Source organism: Mercenaria mercenaria, chromosome 5, assembly GCF_021730395.1.
Source record: "Mercenaria mercenaria strain notata chromosome 5, MADL_Memer_1, whole genome shotgun sequence".
Lineage (NCBI taxonomy): Eukaryota > Metazoa > Mollusca > Bivalvia > Venerida > Veneridae > Mercenaria > Mercenaria mercenaria.
Genome location: NC_069365.1, coordinates 57987701 through 58001790, shown reverse-complemented (window position 1 = coordinate 58001790; position 14090 = coordinate 57987701). Strand labels below are relative to the sequence as shown.

Genomic DNA, 14090 nt, shown 5'->3' with positions numbered 1-14090 from the left:
GTATATGTGTCAGTATATTACAGCTTTGTTGGCGGAAATAAAGATATTGAATTGAGTTCTCAAACCTACCAAGTAAATACTTTCGAATGACTGTGTTTGGTAATATCCAGCTTAGAAAATAAAGCATTAATTTGAGATATATCAGTCAAATCACAACCTTTAACAAATATATTTTTGATACCTGTAGTTATATTAAAAGAAATTTTGAAAGAATAGATGTGAATGCAACTAAAAATACCACACAATAGTCATTGATATAATTTTTTTTTCTAATATCACATTCAAATTTACTAAGATATGTTATTCGGGCGCGTTACCGTCAAAAACACATGATATTTTCGGTAAAATAGCTACAAGTTGATATACAATGTCTACTAGAAATTTATAATGAATAAAGAACTACTAGAACGGTTGGTGAGCTTGAATAGGCTGCATTTCACTGTGTCACTAAGCTTTCTTTGATTTATTTAACTCTTGTTCTTGCTGACCTTGATTAGATATGGCGAGAGATGAAAGGTCTAAATGAACGCAATACGCAATGTAACAAAACTCTGCATAATAAAGCGGCACAGTAAAGCATACTGTGGAACGGAAATGATTTAACACAGGGACTTTACTGGTAGTAATACTGAATGTATTTCTACGTATTCTTGAGGTAATAGGTGAACTGTGTTATGCATTAATTATTAAGTAAGAATTGTATAAACATATCATTATAATGAAAAATTGTTAATTAGATGAAGTCTTTTTTTCAGTGAAGTTTAGTGTCAACGACATTTGCTACACAAACTAAAAAATATGTTTTCTCCCATTATGTCTAATATATATTTTGATTGCATTTTCAATTAAACAATGAGGTCAGACTTTTAATGATGACCTATTTAGACACCGTGGCAACTAAATAAAGAATTTGTGGAAACCAGGAATTTCAACACCATTTTTCTAAATACAAAATTGGCCATAATTATTTCAAAACGAGAGGCCTACTTTACTCACCTAATAATGACACACAGGCGTACTTTCGTTGCCTTCTCAAAAAGCTAATGATGGCTAATAGGTTTAACAAATTTCAATGCTAAGTATATCTCTTAAAGTATTCAAGGTAATAAGAAAAATAAATTGTTTTCATTTAGGTATTCAAAAATACATCAAAAACATATAAAGATAAAATTTACCGACTCGTGTATCATCGTGGACTTTGCTCCACAGCGCAGTACATAATATGACGTTCAATCTTTGAAAGAGTTATTTGAAAAAGTTTCAGTCGGAAATATTTTATCCTTTTTGAAGCAGATAGGCATTTATAAAATAATCCGAACATTTCATATTTTCATTCACATCTTTTGCAATATTATGTTTGCAGCTGATATTTTAACACATACGTATAAACATTTTTACATAAATGATTTTAAATATGCTTTACATGTTTACATAATTGATTTTAGATATGCTTTAGATATGCTTTACAATTTTTACATAAATGATTTTAGATTTGCTTTACAACTGGCGTTTTAAATATAACTTCTTTTCGGCGATATGATCATTTATGTTAACTTTGAAAATAATGCTTCAGAATTTGTAGAGGAAACATCTCTCAATAAATTGACATTGCATTATTAATGTCGCGTGGTTTGTTATAATATATTATATTTCGTACAAAAATTTACAAGTGTTTTGCTCGTTTGAACCTTTGTTTTGCTTGTTTAGTTTCAGCAACTCTGAAGTGTTACTGTCAGATTGACAAATATTATTATCATGCCTATGGAAAGACAGACGAGCGAGAGCACGCAGGCGGGCGGAAAGGGTTGACCACTTGGCACCAAGGAGGCAACGGGAAAGACCACCAGCGAGGGGTGCTAACAGGAGGGCTGAGGTGCAGAATGCTCTGCAAAATGCTGTTAACAGAGACGACTCTCCACCACGTCCGACACCACCAGAACAACCAGTCCGGCAGTTTGCTTCTGCTGAAGTTCAGACGGACGACACGGCCAATGGTGGTCATGAAGAGGTCAACTTCCTACCTGAACATGGTGAGTCATGTTTAAATGCATTTGATTTAAGTAACATAGGGAGGAATGTTGGGGCTCAGAGCAATCCTGGTGGGTTTGTGCCTGAAAATCAATTCCATCAGACAGAATTTCTTGCATCGCAGGCTAATATTCCCATTATATCAACAGCCAGTGATAGCGTGAGTGCTCAAATACCTCTTCACTTGAAGGAAAAAATCTGGTCGGGAAAATACATAAATTTGAATTTGCTCTTAAAATCTTCTTCGGAGTTAAATTCTTACAATGATGCAAGACTCGTATTGTCTAATGAGGGGTTCATTGAAACTCGTCAGAAAGGTATGGAAAAGGTTAAAAATATTGAACAGTGGTCTGACGCATTCCTTGTTTTCATGGATATATACATTATTCAACACCCACAGGCTTGCTCTGAGCTTATCTGTTATATGACCACTATTCGCCAAGCAGCTTTCCGAAGGCTTGGAGGACATATGATGAGCAGTTTAGGCTGAGACAAGAAAATCACTTGCGAAAATGGTCAGTGCTTAATAGCGATTTATGGCTTAAAATAATGACTATGCCAGCAGCTCAGTCTTTCAGTTATTCACAAAGTTTACCGCGGCCGAATGTTGCTACAAATACACGCCAGGGAGTTTGCACACAGTACAATTTATGCCAATGCCCGTATGCCCAAAATTGTAAATATAGACATGTGTGCTCAAATTGTGGCAATTCACATCCAAAACTGAAGTGCTATACTTTTCGTGGCAGACCAGTACCCCAACAAAAATCAGCATTTAGGCCAAAGTAAAAATTTGACGTTATTAGGTCATTCACCTCTGAATCTTATTTCACTGGAAAAGGAACTGAATAATTATCCAGATGAAAACATTAGAATAGAATTACTGGATGGTTTTTCACAACGTTTTTCTTTACATTATTTTGGTCCAAGAGCCTCCTTTTCTTCACGTAATTTAAAGTCTGCATATGAACATCCAGATATAATCACAAAGAAATTTTTAAAAGAAATTGAGGCAGGTAGAATGAGCAGGTCTTATGATACTCCACCATTTGATAGTTTTAGAGTTTCACCAATAGGTTTAGTGGAAAAGAAGGGCACAGACGATTTTCGTCACTTAAGTTTTCCTAAAACTGCTTCCGTAAATGATTTCATCCCTTTAGAACTTAGTTCTGTACAGTACACACATTTTGATGAGGCTGTAAAAATGCTTCAAGATCTTGGTAAACACGCTCTTTTGGCTAAAACGGATATCAAATCAGCTTTTCGGCTTCTACCAATTAGCCCAGCAGATTTTGAACTATTTGGTATCAAACATAAAGGACAGTATTATTTTGATAAATGTTTACCATTTGGAGCCTCTATTTCTTGTGCAATTTTCGAAAAGTTTTCCAGTTTTTTGGAATGGTCTGTAAAGAAAAGGGCGAAATCTAAAAATGTGAAGCATTATCTGGATGATTTTCTGTTTGGCGGGAAGGAAAAGTCAAAAGACTGTCAGTTTATACTTGATAATTTTTTTCAGCTTTGGTCTGAATTAAATGTACCTTTAACTGTTGATAAGACCGTTTATCCAACTACTGTCTTAACCTTCCTTGGCCTGGAACTGAACTCTGTTGAAATGGTCATTAGAATACCAGTTGATAAACTCATTGTGTTGACAGAAAAAATCAAAGTTTTAATGTCCAAAGCAAAGGCAACATTACACCAAATCCAGTCTTTGATAGGTAGTCTTTCATTTGCTTGTAAAGCAATCCCAGTAGGCAGACCATTTTTAAGACGGCTCATTGGTCTTACAGTTGGCTTGGTTCCAGAAAAACATCATCACTTAAGGGTAACTTCAGAGGTGAAGGAGGATCTGAAAATTTGGCTAAATTTTTCATCCAATTACAATGGTGTTTCAGTTATCCACGATAAAGCTTGGCTGAACAATTCTGATTTACAGTTGTTTACCGATAGCTCAGGAATTTTCTTTAACAACAAATGGGCATACGGGGCTTGGTCAGAAGCTTGGTTAAAACAGAATCTAATAGAAGATATTACGCTTTTAGAAATCTTCCCAATAGTAGCATATGTATTTCTGTGGCCTTCAGAATTACAGAATAAGAAACTTCTGTTCAGATGTGACAACTTGTCTGTCTGCCATTTTCTAAATTAAATGACAAGCAAGTCAAAAACAGTTATGATTCTAGTAAGGAAGTTTGTGCTTCAATGTTTGAAATTAAAAGCAGGCATATTCCTGGAATATCTAATGGCATTTCTGATGCGCTTTCAGGGTTCCAATTTCAGTGTTTCAGAGACTTGGCTCCAGGGTCAGACAGAACTCCCGCAAAAGTACCATCAATTCTGCTGGACATCTTTGGCAGTTAGCTAAGTCATTGGCTTCTGAAGGATTGTCGGGTAATACAAAAAGAACTTATCAGACTGCGTTGCGCTCGTCTGCAGTATTTCGCAGTACATATAGTATTGTGAACTTATGGCCTGTACAAAAGTGGGTTGTCTCCCTCTATATTGCGTGGTTATTTCAAAAAGGCCTGTCATTTAAAACAGCATGCTCGTACCTTGCAGCAATAACATATGTTCATAAAATGCACAATTGGGGCGACCCTACAAATTCATTTTATTTAAAAAAGATCATGGATGGCTTCAAAAGAAAACGACATGTATCAGACCCCAGGTTACCTGTAACTATTAAAATATTAAGCAAACTTTGTGATGTGTTACCATCAGTCTGTATTTCGGTGTATGAAGCTAAACTTTATAAGTCTATATTTTTAGTAGCATTTTTCGGTCTTTTTCGTGTAAGTGAACTTGTGCTTACATCTCCTTTATACTGCAGCCATCCACTAAGGTCTGTGGACGCCAAATTTACATGTTCGAATGGTAAACTGTTCACACAGCTGCGTCTTACTCTTTTAAAAAATAATCAGTGCGGTTCGCCTCAGGTAATTACTCTGTCGTCAACAGCAAATTTCAAACTGTGCCCAGTACAGGCCTTGCTGGAATACATACGATTTAAACCTAGTAGCCTTTTCTTGTTTTCGCACTTAAATGGGAGACCAGTAACAAGATACCAGTTTAATTGTGTTCTTAAAAAATGCATGGTACATTTAGGTTTGCCAGCTAATAGATTACTTTCACACAGTTTCCGTATAGGTGCAGCAACATACCTAGATACCCAAGGAGTGCCGCATGACATCATCAAGAAAAAAGGCCGTTGGTCATCCAATGCATATCTTAATTATATTCGTTAGTGATTCAGTGTTTTGGCCTTTTAATTAATATTTTTCAGTTATCTGGATTGTTGGCTCATCTATAACACACTGGGCAAATAAAAGGGCTGCTTACAGGTCTACAGTCTCCTTTGGCCTTAAAGACTGCAAAGTCTCATGGTTCACGAGAAGAGGGATGACGTGGCCGGAAGTACTTCATTTAGTCTCGAGGAAGCTGCAGGACTGTACATACAGACCAGATGCCAAAGTCATCCACTGCGGCGGCAACTCACTTGGTAAGATACCAAAAGGTTTCTTGGCAAAACAAGTACGAAATGATCTGTCGGAAATACGCAAGTTAGCTGGACCAACAACTCTTTTAATTTGGTCTAATATATTGCCCAGATTAAACTGGCTTTCAAATATTTATGTTGGTAGACTCGAAGACTGTAGAAAGAAAATAAACCGTGCTGCAGCTTTACAAGTTTTTAGACTAGGCGGTTGTTGGATCAAGCATTGTCAGATCACTGCAGATACACCTTGTTTACTTAGATCAGATGGTATTCACTTATCTGATATAGGTCTTGACATTTTTAATTTATCAATCAAGGAAGCTATTGAATCAGTTATGTCGGAAAACTTAAAAGCAGTATTTGAATGAAATTTTCTTTTTCCCAATCACTTTTTGGGTCCATTTTATTTTCATAAAATATGTGTGGCCCTCAACACACAAAAAGTGCATTTCGGTATGTGTCATATGTTTGTAAATTTGCCAGGCTATCATCATAAGGCAATATTTAAAGTTGATAGAAAACCGTTTCAAGATATAGTTTTGTGCAGTTTCGCCTTGCTTTCTCTTTTGCAATGAATTTTGACTCTCTGCCATTCGCCAGGTCAACATTCTGAGCTTATTTATATACTGCTGCCACTTTGCGCATATATTATATCGTTGGCAGTTTAGCTGGCGATACTTCTTTCTCAGACATGTTATTATTTTCTTTTCTATTCAGTATAGCATTTTGTATATTACAATTTATACATGCTTGAAAATAATATACTTTTAATAATAAAGTCATGGCCTTATCCCACTGAACTTTGACTTGCTTTTAATTTAATTCTCTTATTTCAAATAAATCCTAGTTTACATCTATATTATCTTATAAAAGTAGCGAGCTCTTAATTGCACATTCTCATTCCATAGGTTTAGGTTTTAAAGAATAGTTTGGTCAATTTGAAATAAAATGCAGTTTTGGGCTCGCTGCCTTTTAGTTTCTTGTCACCAATAAAATAAATGACCATTTTGTGTCGATTCGCCGTAAAACCCAACTCACTCACTCACTCACTCACTCACTCGTGTTACATCATTACGCAACAAACCAATGCTTTTGCAAACTGACCCTTTTACTGTGATCACACATAAACGCGCACATTAACGTACAGACATTTTCTTCGTAGAATATAGCCTCTTCCAAAGGATGAAATTACTACTATGTGAAAAAATTATCAAAAAGCTGTAAATGTAGATTTACCCATATGTCTTTATTTTTATCAATCAAAACAGCTTTTATCCCTTTCATTTCCACCAGGGCTATATACAAACCATGAAATGTACTTGGTAACATGGTGATAATATCTCCCGAAAAGTTGATTGCTAAATACGTGATATTAACAGAATAATAAAAAGTGGACAATCCCAAAATAAAAATTAACGCAAATTATTATCATTGCAAGTCATGTATTTAGCAATTTGATTCCTTTGCTAAATGTGCATGTATCCCACAAAATTGAATGAAAGCAGACATTTCCCAATCAAACTGATTCGAATTAAACGTTCAAATACTCGAGTTGGTGCCGAAAGGACAGTTGCTTAAAGTATCATTTTCATTAATTAATGTTAATGACAAACCCATTGGCATTTTAAAAAGCTTTTAAAACATTCATTTTCACACGCAGTTTCCGCTGTGCAACAAAAGGAATATCAAACTTATTTTATATATCAATAACTAAATTTGAAAATTTTTACATATCAAAATGTTCCAGTAAAATGTCTCAGTTATATTGTAATTAAATGTTAAGTTTTTTCCACTATAATAACTGTGTATGTATTACTGTCTGCAGACTCCGTGACGTTATATAACAGACATGTAATTTACGGACAATTTTACAATTTTAATACTGTAACAGTATGCAATAAATCTTACATGTAAAATGATCTTAGCCTGCAAGTGATCATTTTGCAGCATTCACCAAAATACAAAAATGTCACACACTCATGATAAATACAAATGAAGAATGCGTCCTCTGAAATAAATATTTTCTATTTTAAAGTGACCGATTAAAATATTTCTTAAATGTATGGTGATCAAATATGAAAGAAAAGACAAATTAAATGGGTAACAATGAATATGGCATTTCATTCTGTAAGTTGGAATAAAGGATTTTGCATAAAATGAGTAGCAATATCAGATAATGCTATTAATGTAATTTTTAAGAAGATATCTTTAAAAAAATAGAATAATGACTAGGCACGTGACAAATTTTAGTTATTTAGAAAGCAATCTATCGTATTATAGATAATGATGTAATTGTACCGTCTGCCAAGCTTCGTTGCAAAATATTTAGCTGTTTTCAATGAAAACCATTTTTTAAAATCTGAATTAATTTTTTTTTACGAACCTGACCAGTTTCATCAGACGCTGCCATGATTACGCACACCGCTATATTTCTACAACCGATCTTAAAACCTAGTTTTTTATTTTACTCAAATGTTTTCACATAGCAAAACTGGTTTGTGCGATGAGAAAATTAAGTGGGCAGCTATTTTGAAATATACCCCATATGTTATAAATAGTTATAAAGAAATTTTTTCTAGTGTACACAGACCTGCTAAACACAAATTCTACATTGAAAATAGGCAATATGTTATCTATCACTTAACATATATCTGCTCTAACTGAAAACGCGTTCATAATTCAGAAATGCTGATGGTTTTGATACAGACTGGACATCTGTAGGCATTCGGCACTGTCCGTTTTCAAGATAGTCCTGAATATTGTTGTAAGTCTTCCGAAACGCTGATACGTTGTTCAGCCTTCTACACATTTCACATATGCTATATTTATGACCATATTCGTACTTTTGTTCATAACGATCTTTTCTTCGCAAAAAGTCAATATATCTGTCTTTGTCATTTCCAAGATTCAAAAGGTAGTCGGCCAGTAGTGACACATTTGAGAAGTGGGCAGTATTAATGTAACTTTTGGTCGGTAGCAGATGATCATAGTCCGCGCCACCTCGAACCACAACAATCCAGTTAAAGTCGTAATAAAAGAAAAACTTTTCCGTGATATAATCGTTGCATAAAGAGTTCTCAAATCCCAGGTAAAATTTGTATTTTGGTATTATTCGATTTAACGTTTCGTTATCAATGTTTTCGTTAGGTCCGCATTTCCCGTAAACATCAACATCTACTCCATATCTCTGAAGGTCAGCGACATACTGATCACGTGCACTTTGTGTATTGCAGTTGCTAACAACTCACAGGGCGGTTTTTGTTTTAGATCTGTAAATAGATTCGTAGTCAAATTTTCTTGGGACTGTCCGAGTCTTTAGATATCCATAAGGATGAGGCATATCTGAATCGATTCTATACGATATTGACCAATTCATTGTATTATGCCAGGCGTTTGATTTATAATCATCAAACCAATGGTGTATTGGCGTTTCACCGCATTTGAATATCCATGCCTGATTAGGATTCCTGTTCTGCTTGTCAATCGGCGGTTCAGTTCCCATATCACTGTTACATATATCAAATAAAATTGCATCAGCAGTGTTCAATAATCTTTTATTACTTGTCATCCGGCAGTTATTATACTCGCAGGTCTTAAACTTTTCATTAGTTGTAGTCTCGTTCTCGAAGCCTGGTTTATTGAACAGAAGGATTACCTTTAACTTTTCATTTTCCCCAAATTTCATAAGATGATTATCAAACTGCTCTTTGGGGTCCAAGAGATTATGTAAAGTGTAATCCTCGACCACTTCCTTTTGTTGCAGCTTATTTTTTACATTATCCTCTGGATATGTTTTTGAAATGTTTAATGTTTGAACACCATAATCACTACACCTCCAAATATCATTAGAGGCTTTGGTTTTATTTCGTGTCCAGTGTGAATATAAAACGGTGTGCAAAAATCCCGTTGTTGTTAAAATAAATATAATGCAAATTAAAACTGTCAAAGCATTTCTTAAAGAAAATTTACGTCTCATTGTAATGCTTTAAATTGTCAAACTGTGCTTGTGCACTGTTTATTTTCAGATCAAATTTGGGGTTATCTTAGATATTAAGAGTTGTTATTTATAGTGACGATATGTTTGTTTGCACCAAATTGACCGGTTTCTTAAGTTAAATTTAAGATGAAATGTAATTTTTTTCTGATAATTAAGGAACAGTAATGTTTTTACAGGATTAAATGATTTTCCTGTGGTGTTCATTCATATGTTAACCCTGCCAAATAACGCAAACATTGAATAAAGCACGGTTTACACATTTATTAACACCAGAACAAATAAATTCTTATCATTCTTGTAAATAAAAAATGTATCGTGGACGGACTATTTGCAAAGGGATATGAATATCAGGTAGACCGAGAAACAGTTGGGGCTATTGCAAATGAGCTTTTGGACTTTCCAAACGATACACGTCTGTTTTCTACTACTGGATGCAAACGCGTGATGGAGAAAATTGATTTGAAAATGCAAAAAGATGCGTAAGACTTCAAGAGAATGCAGATCGAAGCTTTCTGTATGGGAAAATGAACGTTTTGATTAACTTATAATTATGGGAAACGCACGTTATTAAAATATGTACGTGAAAACTTTGTACTGCTGCTTATTTATTTTGATGCTGTGACCTGGTAGAAGATAGGTGAAAGGAGAAACGTACAGACTGTTAACCCTGAAACAAGAGGACTTGTCATAACTTAATGAACTTTCTTCATCTTGTTTTACATATAGAATCTGAACAATGAAAGACCATAAGGTATTGACATATCAACACGGAAACAACGACACCTGATACAAATATACCGACATAATATACTTTTGTTTTGTGATAATGCATACATTGTCTGCATATTTTTCTGTGTTCTGCAACATTTGTAATGTGATTAACAAAGAAATGTTACATTTATGTTGTGTGATATCCAGGTAATAATGATCGTTCGCATTACACGCTGCAAAATAGAATGGGTTATCGCACGTAGAACACGTGGTTTTCTTCATCCATTAAAAGATATCAAAGAAGATTCGCTGACTTGACCCACATGAACATTTTCTTCTGCCGAAAAGAGATTGTGTTATGCATCTTTGATATAAGCTATACATGTTATATTTAAGTAACTTTCAACCATTTCTAAAATATCCGCAGAAAGTAAAAACATTTTCGCGCTTATGATATCAACATTTTAGATCCGGGAAACATCAAGTAAATAGTCATGGTTTTTGTATTCTTAAGGAGGCATGCACTTTTTCAGTACTGCAATTCAGTGGCATTTCTTGGCAGATTAAAATCCTAATATACTTAAAATTTTTAATGCTGTGTGAAATTAAACATTTATATCTTGAGCAATTAAAGCGGCAGCATATGTGACTGTGTTTGAAACTAGCTGAAAAACTACGTTGAACGCTTTTATAATGTCCTTGTATACGCTTGATTATCATATATATGCTTAATTATAGAACAGAACAGATAAATTATAATGGACAAATTCGTTTCACTCAACCTGGGATACGCTGTGCACGAGCGCAAGAAAAATATTATGGCCGTTTTTTAATAAACGAACGTTTCGGCGTACACCGACCACATGAGCTGCAAATTAAAAAAAAAGATAACTCATTTAAAATAATTTACTATTGTTATATGTTCCGAATAGATAAGCAAATAAATGTTTTGTTATATGTTCCTCACCTTACTGATATTAACCCCGAATTCCGAAATGTTAACCTAAATTCATATCGCGAAAATATATGATCTCATAAGACCTGCGCATATCGGCGAACACCGGATAGACCCGAGCAGTGACATGAAGCCAAACAAAAGTCTAGCCAGGTGCCGGCGGCGAAGCGGCGTATATGCCGAAAAAGTGAAACGAATTAGTCCATTATAATTATGTAGAATATGACTGTTATCTGTTTAATATTTGCTTGACGTCTATAAATGAAAATTGCACCTTGCATTTTGTACTATTGAGTTCTTTTCGTAAAACCTGAGACTAGAACATAAGTATCACCTTATTCCCAAGAACACGCTCACCCTATTCCATTTCCGTTACGTTCCCTGCACATTTATGTTGGAGTTTCATCAAGACTTTTGCAGGTTTTATTTTCCCAAAGATTTGGAAGTTTAACGAAAGTCGCCCCCTGGTGGATATGGTATTGCAATATTTGCATTAGTGTTGGTCTATGCATAGATAAAGAAATATGATTCATTCTGTGCTGAAAAGGAAACAAAGTTTATTTATCTGGAGTATTTTCTAACTATGGTAAACAAAGCCAGACAAAAATACACACATTTTTCAAAATATTAGACATTTTTTTTTAAAAAAAAAAAACCTGTTTTTAACTTATTTTATGTTCTCTGTTGTATGAACACGTCATCTGACATATTTTGAAATAGACTTATGACTCGGGACACTAGCTGTGATAATCACCGGCTACAACCATGGCCACATATAGGTTAAAAGCCACCAAATATTTTTCATAGACATCAGTCATAACATCCAGATATTCCCTATTTAAGATAAGTCGCAAAAATTGTGCACTGAACACTCGAAAAAAATCAGCAAATGCAGGGCTTCGTGGATTTGATGGTAAATTGGTAACGTGACGTGTCTTTGCTGCTGTGCCTGCACCTGGAATTCAAACCTATTAAAAAGTTTTATTTCTGAAATCATGTTAAAGATATCCAAGGGCCACCTTTCACTAAAATATTTTATCTTTAGATACTTGTTAATTTTATGTTTTCAAAAACAATATGAAACAATTGTTTATGAGTTTGAATATGAACATTGGATTTAATATACCATTAAGCGTCAAATTTACAATAAATTTATCTCAGAGAAAAAATACACTTTGAACAAAATAAAACGATGGTATGTTTAAGGGCACAAACGTAATTTTTTTATCTCATTCGACGTGTATTATCAAGGCTGTACTATTATACTTAGCTAACCTTGCGCGGTATGAATAGTGTAAATAAGTTTGAATGTTATAACTTTTTTGAATTAAGATAGCATATTGATTGAATTAACAAACAAGGAACCTACTCCGGTATAAAGAAATTCGCTGTATAATTATATTTGTTGTAAACAGATTTCTTGTGCATTAATTACTCATGCTTTGACCATTTTGAAATAAATTCATCACACTGTAATATTTAAATTCTATAGACTGTACAATTTGCATTGAAAGACCATCTACGGAAAGATGAAAATGCGATCTCTAATCACAACTGTAGCTGGCACAGCATAATGTGTTCTTTAACAACACAAGAAAAAGGATTGCAACAAGTGATCTATTAATGCAAGTGGTCTCTTAGTAGACGTGGTCTCTCGAGCAAGATTGACATTATATATGGAAAATAGGAGAAGCGTCGTTTTATAAAAATCATACTTTACAAATAAGATCATGATTATTTCTCGTATGCTGATATTTTGGGAGAAGCAGAGATCGCCGTTAAAACTGCAGACAAGTCATTTAAATAACTGCCACACTAAATAAACCAATCACATATTAGGGTCATTTAATTTTGTTCTGGATTTGTATGAAATGCCATTTTTCCTCAATGACACTCCTTACGATATAAAGATGAACTAAAAAGAGTTTTGCTTACAGCCGATATATTCACAATCGTTGTCCCCTGATCCTAGCGTTTTGATGAAAGGGAGTTCGCATAGAAACTTTATACTAATTCATTTTATTTCTAGCATACACATCCGTTTAATGAATTAATAGCCGATATTTCTGTATGTTCTCTCTAAGCCATTTATAAGTAACACATTAAAACATTTAATATATGTACACTTATATGACTGTGATCAAATATAATCCGTTTTAAGCATAAATGATTTCATTTTAATAAGAAAAACATTATACAATCTTACCAATTTTAACCAAAACCGCTTAATATACAGATTCCACTTCGTGTATAGATCTAAAAAGTAAGTAGCACCTATCGCATTAAGAATTTGTCGGAGATAGTTTGTTACATAATTCCATTATCTATTTATTTCAAGCAGCCGAGATGTTCATACATCGATGTACCCTTGTATTCATGCGTGTGTTTTGTTGAGTCTATGCCGAAACTTGTAACATATTCGGAAAACGGCGACAACATTTTTACTTCTGAACAAAACATATGTGTGCGCGCACATTTTAATATTTAATCAGATTATTTTCTATCCGATGATAATGGTTTCGATTCAAAGTTTTATAAAATGTTGTGTTCAAAGTTTATGATTAGGAGAGTAAAATAGTGAGAGAGAAAATGAAAAGTCAGCCCGGTAATATATTTACAAGGAATGATAAGAAATTTATTTGTTCTTGTGTTAATACATGTGTAAACCGTGCTTTGCGTTATTTGGCAGGGTTAACATATGCATGAACACCAGAGGAAAATAATTTAATCCTGTGAAAACATTATTGTTCCTTAATTATCAGAAAACATTACATTTTGTCTTAAATTTAACTTAAGAAACTGGTCAATTTGGTGCAAACAAACATACCGTCACTATAAATAACAATTCTTAATATCTAAGATAACCCCAAATTTGATCTGAAAGTAAACAGTGCACAAGC

The 14090-nt window shown here is 34.1% G+C and overlaps 2 protein-coding genes across 2 annotated transcripts; one reads left to right on the top strand and one right to left on the bottom strand.

Moving 5' to 3' along the window:
• The first annotated feature begins 1755 nt into the window (after nucleotides 1–1755).
• LOC128557487 (uncharacterized) lies at nucleotides 1756–6162 on the top strand. The gene is made up of 2 exons (XM_053544881.1): nucleotides 1756–2030; nucleotides 5315–6162. The coding sequence occupies exon 2, from the start codon at nucleotides 5431–5433 to the stop codon at nucleotides 5893–5895; it is 465 nt and encodes a 154-aa protein (XP_053400856.1). The 5' UTR covers nucleotides 1756–2030; nucleotides 5315–5430; the 3' UTR covers nucleotides 5896–6162.
• Nucleotides 6163–7196: 1034 nt separating this feature from the next.
• LOC128557332 (alpha-(1,3)-fucosyltransferase C-like) lies at nucleotides 7197–13629 on the bottom strand. The gene is made up of 3 exons (XM_053544621.1): nucleotides 13557–13629; nucleotides 8963–9310; nucleotides 7197–8770 (listed from the first exon to the last, which is right to left on the bottom strand). Exons 1-3 carry the CDS (start codon nucleotides 13627–13629, stop codon nucleotides 8184–8186), a joined length of 1008 nt encoding a protein of 335 aa, XP_053400596.1. The 3' UTR covers nucleotides 7197–8183.
• Nucleotides 13630–14090: the final 461 nt, after the last annotated feature.

Bases quoted from the DNA above. Each gene is read 5' to 3' on its own strand.
- LOC128557487 (XM_053544881.1), top strand. From the start codon at position 5,431: ATGACGTGGCCGGAAGTACTTCATTTAGTCTCGAGGAAGCTGCAGGAC.
- LOC128557332 (XM_053544621.1), bottom strand. From the start codon at position 13,629: ATGTTGTCGCCGTTTTCCGAATATGTTACAAGTTTCGGCATAGACTCA. The intron at 9,311-13,556 runs GTACATCGATGT...AAACATATCCAG, and splicing joins ACACACGCATGAATACAAGG to AGGATAATGTAAAAAATAAG. The intron at 8,771-8,962 runs GTGAAACGCCAA...CCGCCCTGTGAG, and splicing joins GGCATGGATATTCAAATGCG to TTGTTAGCAACTGCAATACA.